At 33.6% G+C, this 19703-nt stretch overlaps 1 protein-coding gene across 4 annotated transcripts; it reads left to right on the forward strand.

The window, feature by feature from the left end:
- The first annotated feature begins 756 nt into the window (after positions 1–756).
- On the forward strand, positions 757–7384 carry LOC136200815 (protein DEFECTIVE IN MERISTEM SILENCING 3-like). Of its 4 annotated transcripts, XM_065991292.1 has the most exons (6): positions 757–989; positions 1504–1660; positions 3567–3698; positions 5543–5575; positions 6588–6982; positions 7114–7384. In XM_065991292.1, the coding sequence occupies exons 2-5, from the start codon at positions 1512–1514 to the stop codon at positions 6805–6807; spliced, it is 534 nt and encodes a 177-aa protein (XP_065847364.1). In that variant the 5' UTR covers positions 757–989; positions 1504–1511; the 3' UTR covers positions 6808–6982; positions 7114–7384. The 4 variants fall into 4 exon arrangements, 3 of the variants coding, with proteins under 3 accessions (XP_065847364.1, XP_065847363.1, XP_065847362.1); XR_010673532.1 differs by lacking the exon at positions 5543–5575; XM_065991291.1 differs by lacking the exons at positions 757–989; positions 1504–1660 and having other exon boundaries at positions 3149–3698.
- The last annotated feature ends 12319 nt before the right edge of the window (positions 7385–19703 follow it).

The raw sequence follows: 19703 nt of genomic DNA on the forward strand, positions 1-19703 counted from the left end.
AACTAAACAAAACCTCCATAAAAAAACAAGGGTTAAGGTGCAAAAATACCCCTAACATTTTGGGCCAGAAGCAATTTTACCTCTAACGTCTAAAATGGTGCAATTTTACCTCTAACGTCTAAAATGGTGCAATTTTACCCCTAACGTTTGTAGCCAGGAGCAATTTTACCCCTAACGTTGGTAATTTGATATTTTTGTTTATTATTTTGCACCAATTGCGTATCAATTCAATCTAAAAAAAATGATTTCATGTCTTTTGTAATTTAATATTAGAATTGGAGATTAATATTTATAAATTCAGTGAATTTTTTAAATTTTTTTGTCCAATTCGTTCAAAAGACAGTATGTTTTTTTATTATTTTTTTCACATCCCAACATATGTTTATGATTTGTTACTGATAAAATGACGCACATGTGAAGTGTAGATGATAAGATTCATGACCGAGAAGACAGTTTGATGAATTATTTCTTAAATTGACCCAATTTATCAACGTTAGGGGTAAAATTGCTCTTGGCTACAAACGTTAGGGGTAAAATTGCACCATTTTAAACGTTAGGGGTAAAATTGCTCCTCACCCAAAACGTTAGGGGGTATTTTTGCACCTTAACCCAAAAAACAAAATAAAAAAGAAAACTAGACAAAACCATGTGACTTCATAGTGGCATTTGTGTCATTTTCATCTCTAGGGTTTCGGCTTATAATCTCACTTCTTCCCATCTCATCTTTCTCAGCCTCCTAGCATTCTTTCTCTTATGCTCTTTCTCCGATTGACAGTTTAATTTTCACTTTCATCTTCGTTTGGGTGGATCTCTCATGGAAGAAATCAATTATTCCCAGTTTTAGTGTAGTTTCCCTCTTCCATCCGTGTTCGTGCTTATACTCTATGAGAGATCTACTGCAGTTTCATTGTTTTTGAAGTTTTCATTGCTTATTTAATTCAATTATAATAGTTTGAATATTGCTCTGAAGCATTCAATAAGCTTAGAAGGTGAGCCCATGTAAATTGAATTTGGCAAAATTGATATTCCTTTTTTTTTCTCTTTTCTTTTTATGCCAAGTTGAGTTCATTGATTAGAAAAAATTAAAAATAAATACATTTCCATGCTAAGTACATCTTGCAAATATTTTTTCTTTTGAGGTTTTGTTCCTGAGGATTTTGAGATACAAACCAATTTCCAAAACCCTTCTGTTATATGACTAAATTCAAATGGTTTCCCTATATATATCAGCTCCATTATTTGCTGTATTTGAACTTTAGGAAGTTTAGTTAAATCAACGAGGGAGTAGTTATATCCATCTAAATAGAGAGACTTCATCTTTCATGTCATTTAGAACGTTGAATGACCATAAGTTGTGCTCCAATAGCCCTCAATAGAATACAAAGAAGCTTTCAGATTCCTATTGCTAAATTCATCATTGTACATAAAATAGTAGCAAATTTTGATTGAGAACGGAAAGAAAGAGGAAAACCCAATGATTCTAATTTTGGTAATTTTGTGCAGGAGAAACAATGGCGAAGAAACAACAAGAAAATTTCTTTCAACATGTGAGTGCATCAGCAGATTTTTTAAGCACTGGGAATAACAAAATGGATATTCTAGCACCGATTGCAGAATGTTGCCGGCGAAAAGCATCCCACGATGAGGATAATAAGAGATTGTAAGTAAATTGATTCTAAATTTTATACTAATCTAATGGTCGTTTGACAGAGTCCTTTATATCAAAAAAAGATTTATTTTAGTTGGTATACAATTTCATTTTTATTATGGCTCGTTCATTTTATGATACATTGCTAATAATGGAAATTATGTCTGATTACAATTAGATCAAGCAGTAGAGTTTAAAATAAATTAAAAAGGAAAATAAAAAACCGAACTTAGGACCAAATAAACACAAGAACAATAGTCTAATAGGATAGAAAAAGAATAGACAAATCACACGTTAACTTTTTTTTTTTCTTTTTTTCTTCCTTCCTTAAGGATGAGAACTTAGAGCATCAAAAGGTGATTAGGACACCAATATCAGCATTATTAAGAGACTAATGAACCTATAAGTAAAAAAGATACCATAAATAACAAGATTGAGATATAGTTAGTTAAATTTTGTTAAATAATCATGGTGGGGACACATATATATATATACAATAATAAAAAAAATGTATACAATACTAAAAAAAAAGTTGAAAAGATTGAATTGAATTTAACCAAATAAAGTTATTGCAATGGGTGAATGAATTAGAAAGGATAGAGATGGAGCATATGCTATATATTGGATTATTGGAGTTAATAAATTTCGACCTTTATATATACAATAATAAAAAAAATGTATACAATACAACTCATGTTTCATCTCTGGACCAAGGACCAACTCAGCATTTACAATGATGCTTTGCTCAACAAAACATGGAAGTGTGATGACTGCCCCTATGTTAAGTAAGCTAAGCAATCTCCTATCTGAATATCCAATTATTACTTGAATTTCCAGCAGCAAAACATGAAGCCACAAAAAGATACTCCTCTTCTTATTCATCAGCAACTTGAACAACATTTTTTGTTGGGTATTAACATGAGTTTCTGACTTTTGTTCATTTTTGCGGACATAGAAAGAATTGTAATGACTTATCTTTAGATATGACATTTTATAAAGGTGTATTCAATTTTTGTAACTAGTACATTTTTCACTTGGTTGACATTATTTTTTGGTCCATTTTGTACGCATGAATTCAATTTTTATAACTAATGTAATTTTAAATTTTTATTGTTAATTATATATAATTATTAGTTTTATTCTTCTATGTTATTTTTATTTTGACAATTTATTTAAATTTATTCATATTCTTAATATATATATTTAGTAATAAATATTTAAATAAAGCAAATAATCAAAAGAAATATATAATAGTGGGGATATTTAATTTTTGAAGGGATTTTATTTTTTCTCAAAAGTTACTACATATTATTTATTGGGATATAAATATTTTCTCACAAAAAAATGAGAATTTGTGAGAAAATTTTCCTAAAAAAAATGTTCTTATTTGTGGTGAAAACTCTATCCCTCACAAAAAGTATAAAGACTAGTGGGGAAATTTTCCCCACAAAATATGTCTAGTCTATTGTGGCGAATTATCATTTCTCCACAAATGTGTATCTATTGTGATGAATTAATTTTTCGCCAGACTTATCTTTTATGTCGCTCTAACAGTGGCGACCATGTGGCGAATTTTTTTCGCCACAAAAAGGTTTTAGTGGCGAATTTTTGATATTCTGTGGGGAAGTATTTCACCACAAAAAAACACGTTTTCTTGTAGTGATGTATCTCTTTCTTTTCTTTATTGCTGTTTGGAATTCAGCTCTTGAATTACAAACTTTTTTTCCCTTATAGACCTTACTGTGGTGAATTTGTGGATGATGACCCTCAAAGGAGGCTTTCTTCTACAGCCAAAACTGCCTAATGGCGAGTGCCCACCTGGATTTATTGGTTTCACTGTTAACATGATTTATATGGATTACATGAATTTGTTGTATGTATCCGATGTCTATGGCCTCAGAGAGACTTATATTTACAGCCTCTTTTCTCGCCTGCAAGTTTACAAAAGTAGGGAGGAGATGCTACTTGCTCTTCCACTTATAAGTGATGGAGTAATTTCACTGGATGGAGGGATGATTACGCCTAATGGTTTCGTTTCCTTGAGGAACCGGTAAGTGTTTTTGCTTTCATTAATGATATGAAATTGTCTTCCAATCGGATCTAATAGTGAATTTCATTGTTTTACAACATCTCCTTTTGTGGTATTTCAGAATTTGCTTTCTACATGTAGGTAGTTTAAATGCACTAAGAAAGAAATGTCTTTCTGAATCCTCATAGATTGTAGAATTATGTCTGTGCTACAATTCGATTATAATAGGCCACATATAGGGTTCATAGCATTAGCCTCTGACCTTCCAAATTCAGCTCATGATATTTGGTGCATGGATTTTTCTTCCCCCAATTTTTGTACAACTATCATACAAAAGAAAAGAAATATGTATTTTGTCTAGAATGGTCGATTCAAAGGATGAGCCTTAGTGCAATGGTAAATGTTGTTGTTGTTGTGTGACCGAGAGGTCACGGGTTCAAGTCTTAGGAGCGCCTCTTACCAAAAAAATTGGCAGGGGAAGGCTTGCCCCCAGTAGACCCTTGTGATGGGATCCCTCTCTGTGTAACCTTCCAATCTTTCTTAATAAAGTATCATCTTTGCATTAAAAAAAAAATGAGTTGAGGAACATTTTATTTCCACTATATATTAATAACATAGAAAATATTAGACCGTTTGAAAAAAATTTGTAATAAACTTATATTTAGCGGATTTAATTTTTAGCATTTTACTTCATTTTTGTAATTTCGTTAATAATATAGTAAATATATATCTTAGAAATAATTGATATTTTAAAAAATAAATAATAATAATTGATATTAGCAAGGTCTGAAGCTAAAATTAAATACTAGACAAACTTGTTCTTTCTAAATTGTTATTACGTAGAGCCAATATTGTTCTTGTTTGAAAACGTTAAAGTTAAATTTGTACCACTTCATAAGTGAAGGCTAAATCCATAATTTTTATCCCAGTTTTTAATATTCCAAACGGCAAATGAATTTTTCAAGCCAAATTCAAAGGACAGGCTCTATATGCAATCTTAATAGCTTATAATTTTATTTAAAAAAAGAAAGCTAAAAGTCTAAGCATTGCTAGAAAATTCCTTGGGATTCAAATTTTTCATAAAACATGATCAGAGTCTGATCCGGCCTTATATTATATGTAAATAATTAGGACTTTCTATAAAACTAAAATTAAAAAAGGGCTAGAGATTTATTAAAGACAAAAAGTATGATTAGGTCCCTGATCTTTCATTTTTTAGTTTATTAAGCTGTTGATCTTTTATTTAGATACATTATGTCACTGATCTTTTATTTTTGGTCTCATTAAGCCCTTGATGATCAAATTAGTAAGCTGTGAATATATAATTCTGCTAAAAAACATTATTAACTTCATATGTATTTAAAATTAGTTAAAAAATTATTTTTTACAGTTTGAATTATAGCCACATTGCACATCCAAAACTGTTTTCAAACAGTAAAAACATACAAATTCTGAATGTAGCTGCAATGAATAATAGTCTGTTAACTGAATTTTATATTAAAAATTACGCTTTTTAGTTATGAAGGGTTTAATGAGACCCAAAATAAAAAATCGGGAGCTTAATGTATCTAAATAAAAATTTAATAGCTTAATAAACCAAAAAATGAAAGATGTGGAACCTAATCATGTTTTTTTTGCCTTTATTGAACCAAAAATATACTAGTAGAAACCATATCACATTTGATTAAAAAGAAAAAGGAAAAAAAAGAAGACATCACAAAAAAGACAAATTACCCAAACAACCCCTTCGTTGCTTAGCTATTCTGTTTATATGCTTTTACCATATCCGCCCTACGAACGGAGATGGAATATAAACAATTCGATTAGAATCAGCAGCGCTGAACTCAAGCTTTATGAATTTTTAGGTTCCAATTGAGTCTCTCCGCCATCAATTTCAGGTAAAACTTCTTGTCTCTTTGCGCTGTTTTTTCTTCAAATTTTCAATTAGCTATTCATTTACTGCTGGATACGATGAATCTCGGTTTATACTAAGATTTAATTTGTTGAACTTGAATCATTTATTTCCGAAACATGTATAACAATTAAGGTTTTAAATTCATTATGCTGATAGTTGTATTTAATTTGTCTGAGCATATCTTCACAAACAATCATGAAAAGTGGAAGGATTTCTCTGACCACAAACTCTAATGCAAAGAGAGATAGAACAATGATAGGGGAAGTTAGCCTTAACCGAGTCACTCAACCTTCATTTTCTTATCTTCCCAAGGATATTGTGGTAACTATCATACTTAGATTGTCCATTAAGACGATTTTTATATTCAAATCTGTGTGCAAAACATGGTATGATATAGTTTCAGACCCCGAATTTGCAAAGGTCCATTTTGATCAAAGTGAGGTGTATCCTCTGATTCGAACCTCATTGTGTAGACAAGGGTCGAAAATGGTGTATCTTGTGCAGCCAGATAAGGATGATTTTGAGCTCAAGCTTGGGATGTGTGATCATTACTTTTTTAAGCGTGGATGTGTTTGTAATGTTGAGGTTAAAATTGGCACCAAATTTGAAATCCCAGAGAAATATAGTCGATATGGAGCCACTAATTCATGCAATGGGTTACTTTGCTTGTTGAATAAATATGATAAATGGCTATGCCCAATTGTTTGCAATCCAATTATGGGTGAGTTTATTAACCTTCCAACAGCTAAGATTGAATTGAGCTCGTCTAGTATATGTTATGGGTTCGGTTTTAGTCCCACCACTAACCAATATACGGTGATTAGAATGTTTCAACATGACACCCATGTTTCCAATAAGGCTGAAGTCCATATTCTTGGTACAAAAACATGGAAAGAGATAGACATTTTCAACCAGTCAATTCCCAAGTCATTCACAACTTATTTGAACGGGTTTATTTATTGGTCTTCTAATTTACAATCATTATCTATATTTAGTTTTGATGTTGGGGAGGAACGTTTTGGGTCGGTGCCATCACCAGCAATTAACGATCCTTATGCACACGACAGTGTTGGGGTATTAGGAGAAGAACTCTGCATAACTACAGTTCTTGAGTATGGTGCTATTCATGTTTGGACAATGAAAGATAACAGTACCGATAAGGGGTGGTCTAAAGTTTTCAACCAATTAAGTACTTGGATGATGGGGCACTGCTGATGTTTTTCTCTTCTACAGAAGCTTTAGTATACATGGATCCAATAAAACATCGATTTAAATATTTGAATGTCCATAGCATGTCCAAAGTTGAAGGAATTGCTTATATTCCAAGCTTTGTTTCACTCAAACATATTCTATCAGGACAGAATGCGAAGGTGCATAAAGTCAAGTCGAGGTAATTTTGACTTTGCTGATTATGACAAGAACATTTTTTTTTTTGTGAAAAATAAAGAATTATATGCTATATGAATTTGGATGTTGCATATTTTTATCTTTTTTTGACCATTCAATTACTTTCTTGACTAGGTGTGCGAAGTTGAAGCTGCATAGCGAGACCGATGTTGATATTATTGAACAACGGTTTTATCGTGACTTTTATTATTGATATAGCTGAACAAATGTTTCATCCTCATCATGATTTTAGTTCTTCTGAATGTTATCTTTGTAGTGTCACTCGCAACTGTTCATTAGTTGAGCCGCGAACGAAAATGATATTGTTGAAGAAAGGTTTAATCGTGATTATGCTTTTGGTTCTTATGATTTCAGTTCTAGTTTTGATTTTGATTCGATTCTTATATATGAGGGAAATGAGGAGCATGACTTCATTATGATTTTCAATTATATATATACTTTATTTAATTAAGGCTTATTGGACAATATTAGATACTTAATCATGAAACATATTTTTATGATTAATTTAGTTTGATTTAATTTTCATCCTTTTGTATTTCGAAAAGTTTCAAGTTGCTTGGAATTTCGATATAGAATTGTTATTTGATAAAGAACAGTTAATGGAACAGGCTCAGGTCCCAACTGACTTGGATAGATTTTCTGCATTTCCTCTCCTACGAGAACTCCGGTAGATTTGTACACCAAGAAGGGACTCCGGTAGGAACTTTGGATTTGCACAATTCGGATTGGCTTGTGTAGTTAGACGGACACCATCCTAGAATTCTCAATTTACTAGAGTTGTTGCATAAACAACTTGTAATGATTTTTCTAGTAATGGAGTATGAAAACATAAGAATTCAAATAAGGGGTTTATATTCAACTACAATAACTCACAAACAACTGATCATATCTAACGCTTCACTGCAAACGTTTTGAAAGAACCAAGATAGTAAAGAATTCAAATAAATCTACATCAGTACTTAAAACTACAGAAATTTCAAATTGCAATCTCATATAAATTTCTTCCTTAAGCTTCTAACTTCAATGTTTTAAGTCTCTGTCTCATTCTATCCTCTTAGAAATTCTGTTTTAGCTCGGCCCCTATATTGATCCAATTGGCCTGAAGTATTGGATATAAATTATCATTTAAATCTCTATATGTCATATTTGACACATCATGTTGTAACGTAATTTATATGTAAGAGTTTCATAATTAATTATAGTTTGTATGCATTTGTGTTGAAGGTGATAAGCTCAAATTTTCAACAAAATCAAATCCCACATTGTCAAACAACAACAACAACTTTATATAGCTTATTAATTTCAAGCATGACAACTTACATCGTCGAGTTTGTTAGCTCAAGCTTGTGACCCAAGTGGGGGCAACAATGTGATGGAACATTGCTTTGCTCAGAAGTCCGGGCTTGTTTCAACTATGTTTTTTCGACGAAGGTTGAGATAGCTTGGTTCCAGGACGGTCTTAAAGCCTTAATTTTCTGGATAAGTTAACATCCACTTAATTTTTTACATAATAATTAATAACAATAATATATTTAGATTTCTATAATAAAAAAATTCGTGCCCTCTTAAATTTGGGGCCTGTGCGGGAGAGCTCCTTGTATACCCTTCTGCTACTCCCCTTCTGGCTTCACAGAGCAGCGATAACCTCCCTCTCCCAACAGTGGAAGGAATACCGGCTGGTGGTGCTCGAGCTCACATGCTGTTAATGAGCCAAGCTAACTGAACCATCACTTTTTTGTTGATAATTTTGTTATCAACACTTAGATAATTTTATTTTCGGTTATAGTATATTTAATTAAAAATAAAATTTGTCTATAATTCTTAAAAAAATATCGCATACCATTAGGAATCTATCCTAAACCCAACCATATTGTAACCAAAATTATCTCAAACCCATATGAGATTCACAATATTTACTTAATTTTAGAAAATATTATATGTATATTTAGTTAAAATGGATAAAATAAAATAATAAAAAATTAGGAGTAGAAAAATGTAATTTTAACAATAGAAAAGACTTAAATGCAAATGAATACCCAATCTCCTTCCTTATTTAAAAAAAAAAAAATCAATCACTATACCATTGAGTGCAGAGTTGGGAGATACTGGCAACTTCCGATCCATCCATTTTCTGGTAAAATTTCTTCTTTTTGTACTGTTGTTTCCCACAATTTTGATTTACTGCTTGATATAATTAAGTCTTTGCTTTGTGAGGGTTCATTTCCGAAATGGGCCAAAGAGTTAGGGTTTTCTTTAGCATTTCAAATTCAGTGTACTGATTAGCTTCACAATAGTCATGAAAAGAGGAACGATTTCTTTGGCTACTAACTCTAGTGTAAAGAGAGATAGAAAAATAAGGGAGGAAGAGACTCATATTCCAGTTCTTCATTTTGTGATCTCCCAAGGGATATCCTGGTAAATATCCTACTTCGGCTGTCTATTGTGAGAATTTTTTTATTAAAATCTGTTTGCAAAACTTGGAATGATATAGTTTCTGACCCTGAATTTGCAAATCAAGGTGAGATTTATCCTCTAATTCTAATATACGGGTCGAAAACGGTTCATCTTATGCGGCCAAATAATGTCGAGGTTAGAATTGAAGCCAGATTTGAAGTCCCAGACTTATTTGATATAGTTACATGCAACGGCTTGCTTTGCTTGTCTAGTGTATCTTATAAAGAACTTCCTTTTGTTTGCAATCCTGTTACAGGTGAGTTTATATTAACCTTCGAGATGATAAGAAGATTGACTTTAGCTCGGTTGTTTCATGTTATGGTTTTGGTTTTAGTCCTAGCACTAACCAATATAAGATTATAAGAATGTCCAAGAGAGGCACTCCTCGTGGCAATATGGCTGAAGTACATATTCTGGGCACAAATACATGGAAAACATTGGCTTTTTCACCAGTCAATGCCAATGTCATCTCCTGTTTATTTGAATGGTTTTCCTTATTGGCGTTCTTATTTGGGGCCATTATCTTTATTTACTTTTAACGTTGAGAAGGAACATTTTGGGTCAGTTTCATTACCCACATTGAATCAACGATATCAATATGACAATTAATGTCGGAGTATTAGGGGGAGAACTCTGTGTATGTGAAGTTCTTGACTCTGGTGCTATTCATGTTTGGACAATGAAAGATAATGGTACCAAAATGGCGTGGTCTAAAGTTTTTTCCCTTAATCGCATATATTCTGACCCAATTCAACATTATGGCTCATTACAATCTATTAAGTACTTGAATGATGGGGAATTGCTAATATTTAACTCTCGTGAAGATACTTTAGTTCACATTGAACCAAAACAAAATCAATTGAGATTTTTGAAGTTCTACCAATTTAAAGTTGAGGCAATTGCTTATATTCCAAGCTTTGTTCCACTCAAACATGCTTTATCAGGACATAATGTGAAGATGCTTAACATGAGGTCAAGGTAATTTTGATTATGATAAAAAAAATTATGAGAAAATGAAGAATTAGGTGTGAAATGAATTTGAATATTGCCTATTTTTATCTCTTTCTAACAATCTTATTGCTTTATTGACCAGAGGCGTGAAGTTGAAGTTGCACAAAGAGCACAATAGTTGCAGAAGAGTTTTGTCCAAATTTTGATTCCAGTTCTGATTCTAATCATGGTTCTAATAAGTTTCATTGTGAAGGGGCATGTCACAATTTTTATCTCTTTCTAACAATTTTATTGCCTATTTTTATCTCTTTCCAACAATTTTATTGCTCTATTGACTTGAGTTTCGCACCTAATAAGTTTTTATTCAAGGTCACAATTTTGCAAAGGGGCATGTAGACACAAAATTTTTAAATAGAAATAGAGGAGACATGTAACTCCAATTCCCTTAAAAATGGTAAAATCTTTGGCTCGGGTATAACCAATTTGTTCATATATGAAAGTTAGGGAGGTGATTGATAAAAGATATTATTTAGATTATAAAACAAAAAATATTAAGATATCAATCCATCATCTTTATTTAATATTGCATTATTCCATTATTTGTTGATTGAGCTCCATTATGCGAAAGCATAACCATTTGGTGGAAAAGAAAAAAATTTCAATGCAAAAAAATACCCTTAAAACATTCCAATTAATATTTTTGTTCTTAATTATATCAGTAATAGCTTCATAACACTTGTAAGGATAAATAAATAGAGTAGGAAAACCTCGTCTCCTCATGAATAGCATTATTACAGATTAAAAAAATGAAGAGAAAAAGCTAATTAAGAAGAAGATGAAAATTGAGAAATCAAATAATAGTCTCTTGATCTGCTCCCTGGCACTCATCAATCCATTCGCTATAAATGTCGATAGGTTCAGTTAAATTGGTGCAGCGAGTAGTGTAGCTTTCTTTGCAGACACAACAAAAAGCTTCTGATGACACACTGAACTGAGTTAGGATGACCGCAAACAGGACAATCGAAACTTGTTTCCAACTTTTTCATCTTCCCAACAACACGCTTTTTTCTTGTTTTTGCCATTTACTTTACTCAGTTATCTTAGTGTTTATGTATACACTCAAATTGATATCAATCAAGTTATAGAAGAATTTCTATAGAATGTTGGTCTCCTTAGATAGAAAATTAGAATACACACAATATATATACACACAAAAAGTAGGATTAATATGGAACACTAGTCTACCTTCTCAATAAATAAAACTTCTAATATTAAATACAATTTACTATATTAAATATAGTTGACGATAATAAATACAGTTGTCGTTTAATACAATTGTAGTTTATCTCCCTTCCTCAAGTTGAGCCGGTTTGGCATAAATGATCACTCGTTTCGCAGCAAGTGAAAACGATCCTTAGCTATTGTTTGGGAAGGACTTAATGGAGGTAAATGAGGGTAATGGAAGGTTAAATATCACATTAATCTTGTTTTGTAGTTTTTTTTAGAGTAAAGGAAGGTTAGTGGAAGTTAAATGTTTTGATGGAGTAAACTTTTAACTTCCATTAAACTTCATTTACTCTAAAAAAATAACTTTCAAACAAGGTTAACTTGATATTTAAACGTTTGTTACTCTCATTTACTTCCATTAACCCTCTCCCAAACAAGGGCTTCCAAATTAAGGGTTAATGGAAGTAACCTAAAGATCATTAAAATTTTGTATCTCTATAGAGTAAAATAAACTTTCTTCCTCTATATATTTAAACTCTCAAATAAAGTTAAACTTTAACCAAATTTACATTCTATAAACTCTCAAACCAGGTTAATTTTTAACTTTCAAATAAAATATACATTTTATGACCAAAATAACCCTACAAATAAAACGCATAGTTGTGTGGAAATGATATATATATATTGACATACCAATAATTCGTTTTTAATTAATTTAATTAAACATGGCAAGCATTGGTTCTGGGATAAGCGGATCATGGCAAGCATTGCAAGAGCGATTGGGGTGCCCCTTGGTTTTGATAAGAATACTGTGGATGGTGAAATGGGTCACTATGCTCGTATCTTGATTGATGTTGAGCTTTCTAAGGAAATTCAATACAAGCTTAGGGTGAATACTGACACCTCAATGCATTGGATTTCTCTTGAATATGAAAGACTTCCGGATTTATGCTCTATTTTCCATTCCATTGGTCATTCTGCTGGAGCTTGTAGGAGGAACATTCGGCGTGAAGAGTATGTTGAGATAAAGCAAAGAAATGGAAAGCAGAAGATGGGATCTCCTGAGCCCCGAGGTAGGCCTGTTACTAGGATTTGGAAACAGAAGCCAGGAGTTCACATGGATACTGGTGAATCCTCTAAAGGGGCTCCTACCAATGGGGAATCTGACAAGCTTAATAACTGTGACTTGCAGATGGTACTTCATAGTTCGGTCAGGATTAATGAGTCGGTTCTTGACTCTGATTCTGGCACGGCCCCCGTCTCTCCTACTCTTGACTTTCCATCTTATCAACCTGATAATGAGCTGGGAGTCTTGGGTTGACAATCCTCTCACCCCAATATTCAGGTTTCTGATATTCCTAATTTGCAAATCATTGAGCATTCAGGAAACGGGGATTGTTTGCAGGTGGTTAATGTTACAGAGAAAAAGACTTGGACTAAAGTCCAGAAAAGGAAGAAGCAAAAAGACAATAGCATCCCCCTTGAGGTCAGTGGTAAACGGCATAGCAAGCCGCCTGTGCGATTTCAATGATTGTGTTATATTGGAATCGTAGGGGCAACGGTAATGATCGCACTCAACGAGCCCTGAAGCTTTTGTGCCTACAACATCGCCCTGATTTTTTGTGTCTTGCAGAACCTCTTGTTTGTTTTAATGACACTGCTGATAGATTTTGGAGATCTCTAGGTCTTTCTCTTTTTGCCTGGAATGATAAGGATTCACCGACTCTTTGGCTTCTTACTAAGGATGCTTCTTCTCTTTCTCTTCATTCTTCGTATGCTCAACATGTTAGTGTTCAACACCAGCTGGGTGATAAATCTTTTCTTCTCTCTTTTGTCTACGGTAGTAACCTCGCTTCAGAAAGAAGGGAGTTGTGGTCATCTCTTTATAGTTGTGCGTTTCCAAATAATAATTGGTTGGTGCTTGGGGACTTCAATGCTGTTACGGGCTCTCATGAGAAGCTTGGTCCCCCTCCTGTTGTTGGATCCTGCAGGGAATTCAGGAATTTTATTGCTGATTGTGATCTTATTAATATTGATACTTTAGGTCAGAAGTTTACTTGGTCCAATGGTCGAGATGGGGCGGCTCATGTTGAATGTCGCCTGGATAGAGCTTTAGTGTCAGAGGGCTTTTTAGATTCTTGGGACTCTATCTACTGCACGGCTTTAGCAAGGTATAGTTATGATCATTGCCCGATGCTTCTTCAATGCAGAACTGGGGAACCAAGGATTGCTAGGTTCAGATTCCATGCCATGTGATCCACTAATGATTCCTTAAAGGGGGTAATTGCTAATCACTGGTCCGCATCCCACATCTCTCTCCCTCCTGCACAACTATTATGTCATAAACTTCGCACTCTTAGGCCTATTCTCAGGGATTGGAATAAAAACGTGTTTGGCAGAATTGAATCTAATATCCACCTGGTAGAAGTTCATCTTGCCGATATTCAAAAGCAAATTTCTAAACAAGGTGATTCTCCGGAGTTGAGTAGTGCTGCTTCCAATCTTGATTTACAACTTCTTCGGCAGGAGATGATGTACAGAGAGCAAAGTCGTGTTAAGTGGCTTAAAGCAGGGGATAGGAACACTAGTTTTTTCCAAAGGTCTGCTAAAGTTAGAAAGATTTGGGCCGGCATTCATCATTTAAGGATCGACGATGGGGGTCTCACTTCCGACACGGCTAGATTATCTGATCATGTAATTGATTATTTCTCTAATCTCTTCCGTGGTTCTAGGGACCATATCGATCTTTCTCCAATTAATGAGGTAATTCCCAACTTAGTAACTTCTTTAGAAAATGAGGAATTAATTTCTAAACCTTCTATTGAAGTCATTAAAGACACGGTCTTTTCCATGGATCCTGACAGTGCCCCTAGCCCTGATGTTTTTGGAGGAACCTTTTATCGCTTCTTTTGGGATATTATTGGGAAGGACGTTTGCAATATGGTTCAGGCTTTCTTTGATCATGGTTGCATCCTGCCTGGTTTAAACTCTAGTATTATGGCCCTTATTCCTAAAGTGGCTGAAGCTGATAGAATTGAGAATTTTCGTCCAATTATGATGAGTAACTTTGGTTTCAAAATCATCTCAAAAATTCTTGCAGATCGCCTTGCAGTTATTGCTGCGAGGATTGTCTCTCCGAACCAGTATGGGTTCTTTAAAGGTAGAAGCATTCATCAATGCATTGCCCTGGCTTCTGGGGGGGTTAACATGCTTGACAGGAAATGTTTTGGTGGTCACATGGCCTTGAAAATTGATATTCGTAAGGCTTTTGATACATTAGATTGGAACTTCCTCTTGGCTGTGTTGGATCCCTTTGGTTTTTCTCTTACTTTCGGAGATTGGATCCTAAACATTCTTGCATCTGCTCGTATTTCTGTGATGATTAATGGTTCTCCAAATGGTTACTTTTCTTGTTCTAGAGGGGTTAGACAAGGGGACCCCCTTTCTCCTCTTCTGTTTGACATTGCTGAGGATTTTTTCTCTCGTTGGCTTACTAAAATGCTTAGGGAGGGTACTTATTCTCCTATGTATTATTCTGGTGGAAATTCCTTTCCCTCTCATCTTCTTTTTGCTGATGATATGCTCATTTTTGGAGTGGCATCTTTAAGCAATGTGCATGCTCTTAAGGATTTTTTTCCTGCTCTATGAACAGATATCCGGTCAGCAGGTTAGTTGGGATAAATCTGCTATCTTTTTTGGTTCTCAGGTGAGTCCTCCGAGGAGGGTTCGGCTTGCTAACTGTCTTGGTATCCGTTTGGAGTCTCTCCCCTTCAGTTACTTAGGAGTCTCTCTATTTAAAGGTGCTCCTAGGGCCCGTCACCTCAGCTGTCTTGCAGACAAATTTCTATCTCAATTTAGCAAATGGAAAGGTAGCTCTCTCTCCTTTGCAAGACGTTTAACTCGAATTAAGTCTGCTATTACTGGCTCTCTGGTTCATTCATTTTTGATCTATAAGTGGCCAGTGGGTTTGTTGAAAAAGCTCAATAGAAGTGTTAGGAATTTTCTTTGGACGGGTTGTATTGATCAGAGGAAGTTAATCACGGTTCCCTGGGAAACTTGTTGTAGAAGTTTGGAGGGTGGTGGATTGGGCATTAAGGATTTTAGGATCTTTAATCAGGCTCTCTTGGGGAAAATGTGTTGGGATTTAATTCAAGGCAACAGTCTTGCTATTTCTCTGATGAAGTCTAGATTTATGGCTGTCTCTGGTTTGCCTAAAGCTACGATTGCTCCTTCCTCGATTTGGTCTTCCTGTAAGTGTGTTTACTCTTCCATTTGGGACCAGATCTTTTGGTGGATTGGCCAGTCTTCAACGCTCAATTTCTGGACTGATCGGTGGATCATTCCATCGGTGGCGGACAAATTGGGTCTTGATCATCAGGATAAGCGTTCCCGCTTTAATTCTTTGTGGTAGGGATGCTGAGTCCATTAACCATTTATTCATTAGCTGTTCTTTTGCAGATTCTCTATGGAGGGCCCTTGAGATTCATTTTGACTGCGCTTTACCTCGTCATTCCCGATTCATCCACTTCTTCAGCTCTCTTCGTAGCATTCATTTTGGCTCTCAGGTGTCGATGATCTGGCGTGTTGCCGTTATCTCTTGCATTTGGTTAATCTGGCATTGTCGGAATGAAGCGACCTTTAATGAGGTTTCTCCTTCTATTCAACACTCGAAGATCATCCTATTTCGAATGATTCGAGAGTCCTTTGCTTCTTCTAAAGGTTTTTGCTCGTCGAGGAGAGATGCTGATATCTTATCCCATCTTCTGACTTCTCCAAGGCCGCCTCCGGCTCCCAACATTATTCCGGTCCATTGGCTTAAACCTCCTCCGGGTTGGGTTAAAGTCAATGTGACCGGCTCTGCTTTTGGTACTCCTGGCGAGGCGGGAGCGGGCGGTATCTTTCGTAACTATCGCGGCTTCCCCAAAGGTTGTTTTTCTTTTTCTACCCCTCCTTCTTTTGCTTATATGGCTGAATTGAGAGCCGCTATTTTCGCAATTGAACTTGCTTGGGAGAAAAATTGGCATCATCTTTGGGTTGAGTCAGACTCCATGTATGTAGATAATTTGCTTCGATTTCGTTCCATGGATGTTCCTTGGAGTATTCGTCAAGAGTGGTTGCATTGTCTTAGCATTTGCTCTAGGATGACCATTATTTTTACTCACATCTTTAGGGAAGGGAATCGTGTTGCTGATTCTTTGGCAAAGTTTGGAGTCTCTTCCTCTGCCATCAATTGGTGGCCTTCTGCTCCTGCCTTTTGTCAGAGGTTTATCAATGATGACATCTGTAATATTTTCATTTGCGTTTTTGTTGATCTTTCCTTAACTTTTCTTCTTCCCCCTTCTTCTTGTTTGTTCTCCTTCCTCTTCTCTTGTTCAAACACTCACATTTTCTTTTATTTATATATGGCGGGTTTGACAGTTCTTGGGCCATGGGTGCTCTCCCCGCTCAAGGTCTGTCTCGTCCCAATTTCTATCAAAAAAAATACCTAATAAAATATATCTTGACAAAAGTAACAATAATAAAATAAAATAAATCATTAAATTGTATTAATAATGACAAAATTGATTTCACAACTTTATAAAATGCACTGGATAGATATAGCTATATATATATATATATATATATATATATATATATATATATATATATATATATATATATATATATATATAAACAAGTTTCTACCCAAAATATTCTCTACCTTTGGCAAAGTTGTATAAATAAGTATACATAATAACAGTAGGTTTTGCAACTCCTAATATTTAGAAACAAAGACACCGATAAATTACCTATGCTCAAGGTTCCATCTGCATAATTCAAATAAAATTCGTTAAGAAAGAAAATTTGCCCATGTAAGAAAAAAATAATGAATTTCATAATTATACATTCATGATCCGTGAAATATAAGGCTATTAACATTAGACATATCTTTTAAGAGCTATACTGTCAATAGCAATATAATTCAGAGATGAATTTAACAAATTAAGCCAATTTAAATACTAGACTTAAATTATAATTATAATACAGTGCTAATTAATTTAACATTCAAACAAATGAAGTATAAGAGACTATAACAAATATTAATAAAAAGAAAATGAAAACAAGGCTAAATCCATTGTCTAGAGGTACAGTAAAACCTCTCTAAATTAATACTCGATAAATTAATAAACTCTTTAAAATAATAATTTCTTCTGGTCCCGACTTCGGCCAGTTTAAAAAATGATCAATTTTAATAAATTAATAAGATAATAATTTTCTAGAACAACTCTTTATAAATACCTTATATTATTACCTCTATAAATTAATAATTTCTCAAATACATATGCGAAATATATATAGATATACATACTTAGGATAATTTAGCAAAATAAAAATATATAGTATTTTGTTTTTTTCTTGAAATTTAAATGTAGTTAAATCTATTGGAGAAACCACTCATAAACAACCTTCTCCATGTCTTGATACTTGGCTGATTTGTGTCGTTTCATATCTGTTTCCTTTCCAAAATCAGCAGAAAGATATTCAGATTATCTCTTAAGGGTGTTAGATATTGTATCTTGACTAACTTTCAAATGATATGTTTCATTTACTCAATCTTGTAAACCCTTTTGAGTGCTTGCAAGGTGATCTCTCTTGTATTCACACAATGCTTTTCTGATTTAATCGGTCATGGTTGATTTATTGGTACCTTTTAGACGAGAAGCCATTTTTGGTTGATGATTTGAAACAACACTCCATGTGAATTTATATAGTAATTCTTTAACTATGATACATTGAACATTTTTAACATAAATACAATGAACTTCCAAGTTCTATTAACTTATATAATGTACATTTAATTTTATTTGTTCATTGATTTTAGATAAAACTTTATTTAAATTAGTAATTTAAAATTTATTTTAAAAAAAATTTAAAGTCACTCTATAAATTAATAACTCTCTAAATTAATAAAATTCTATGGTCCCAACATTATTAATTTATAGAGGTTTTACTGTATATGAATGCATTAGACTTGTAAAATCAGTTAGATATGATAAACATCATAGTTATTCGCTCTAACACATGATCTGCCAAATGCCGACATTCAATCATTTTGAAATCTATATTCTCAAAGTTGTTCAAACTTTACATTTTCTTTTTCTACATGAATTATATGACTAAAATTTTCTTTTCATTATATTGTAATTCTTAGGCAAGCAAATAGCACCAAAAACAACTAGATCCTAAAAATGAACTATAAGAAAACAAAACTAGTAGCAAGCAAATATTGCTAAGATTGTTCATCATTGTTATAAATTACATACCTATAATAGAGAGAGGGCAAAACTTCAGCGCCTAGTTATCAGATTGAACCACTCCCAACTCTTTGTCCTTGTCTATACTAAAAAAATCACTTAAAAGATCATCAAAAACAGAACGAATCTCAACTTAAAATCATTGGCAATATACCTGAAAGCTCATCCTGGTCCAAACTGCCTGCTGCTCCTTTCTTACTCAATCCAAATCAGAACCCATAAGCTACAATAATATAATTAAATTAGCAAGTTATCAAGCAATTTTGAGTATAACATAAATTAATCACAAGAACTAATCTAGAAAAGCTAGAAAAGTTGCAAAATTTTAGCACAAGAAAGCCAAAATTTCAGATATCTTACTTTGACCTGGTCTTGTATAGCTTTTTTCTGGCCCATTGATTCTTGAATTAGCACCCCTAAAATTGGCTCTAAATCCACAATTAAAAAAAAAAATTGGCGTGTTAGGCCTCTCTAAATCCAAAATTCTAATTTTTTTTGCTCTGTTAGGCCATCTCTAAATCCAAAATTCTAATTAGCTCTAGAAAAAGAACAGACCAATCATATCAAATTCCATGCTTAGTGACATTTCACCAATCATATCCCGTCACTAGGTTTTCTAAATCAATAATCTTGATGTAAATATTCCATATGCAAATCTAAGGATTATGATATAACGTCTCCACACAGATAAAAACTGACCTGCTAGAAGTACGAAATATAGCCCTTAAAGGCTGTGAACTGTTAATTTCTGAAATAACACAAGAGATAGCTGAAAGG

Source organism: Euphorbia lathyris, chromosome 7, assembly GCF_963576675.1.
Source record: "Euphorbia lathyris chromosome 7, ddEupLath1.1, whole genome shotgun sequence".
In the NCBI taxonomy this organism is placed as follows: Eukaryota; Viridiplantae; Streptophyta; class Magnoliopsida; order Malpighiales; family Euphorbiaceae; genus Euphorbia; species Euphorbia lathyris.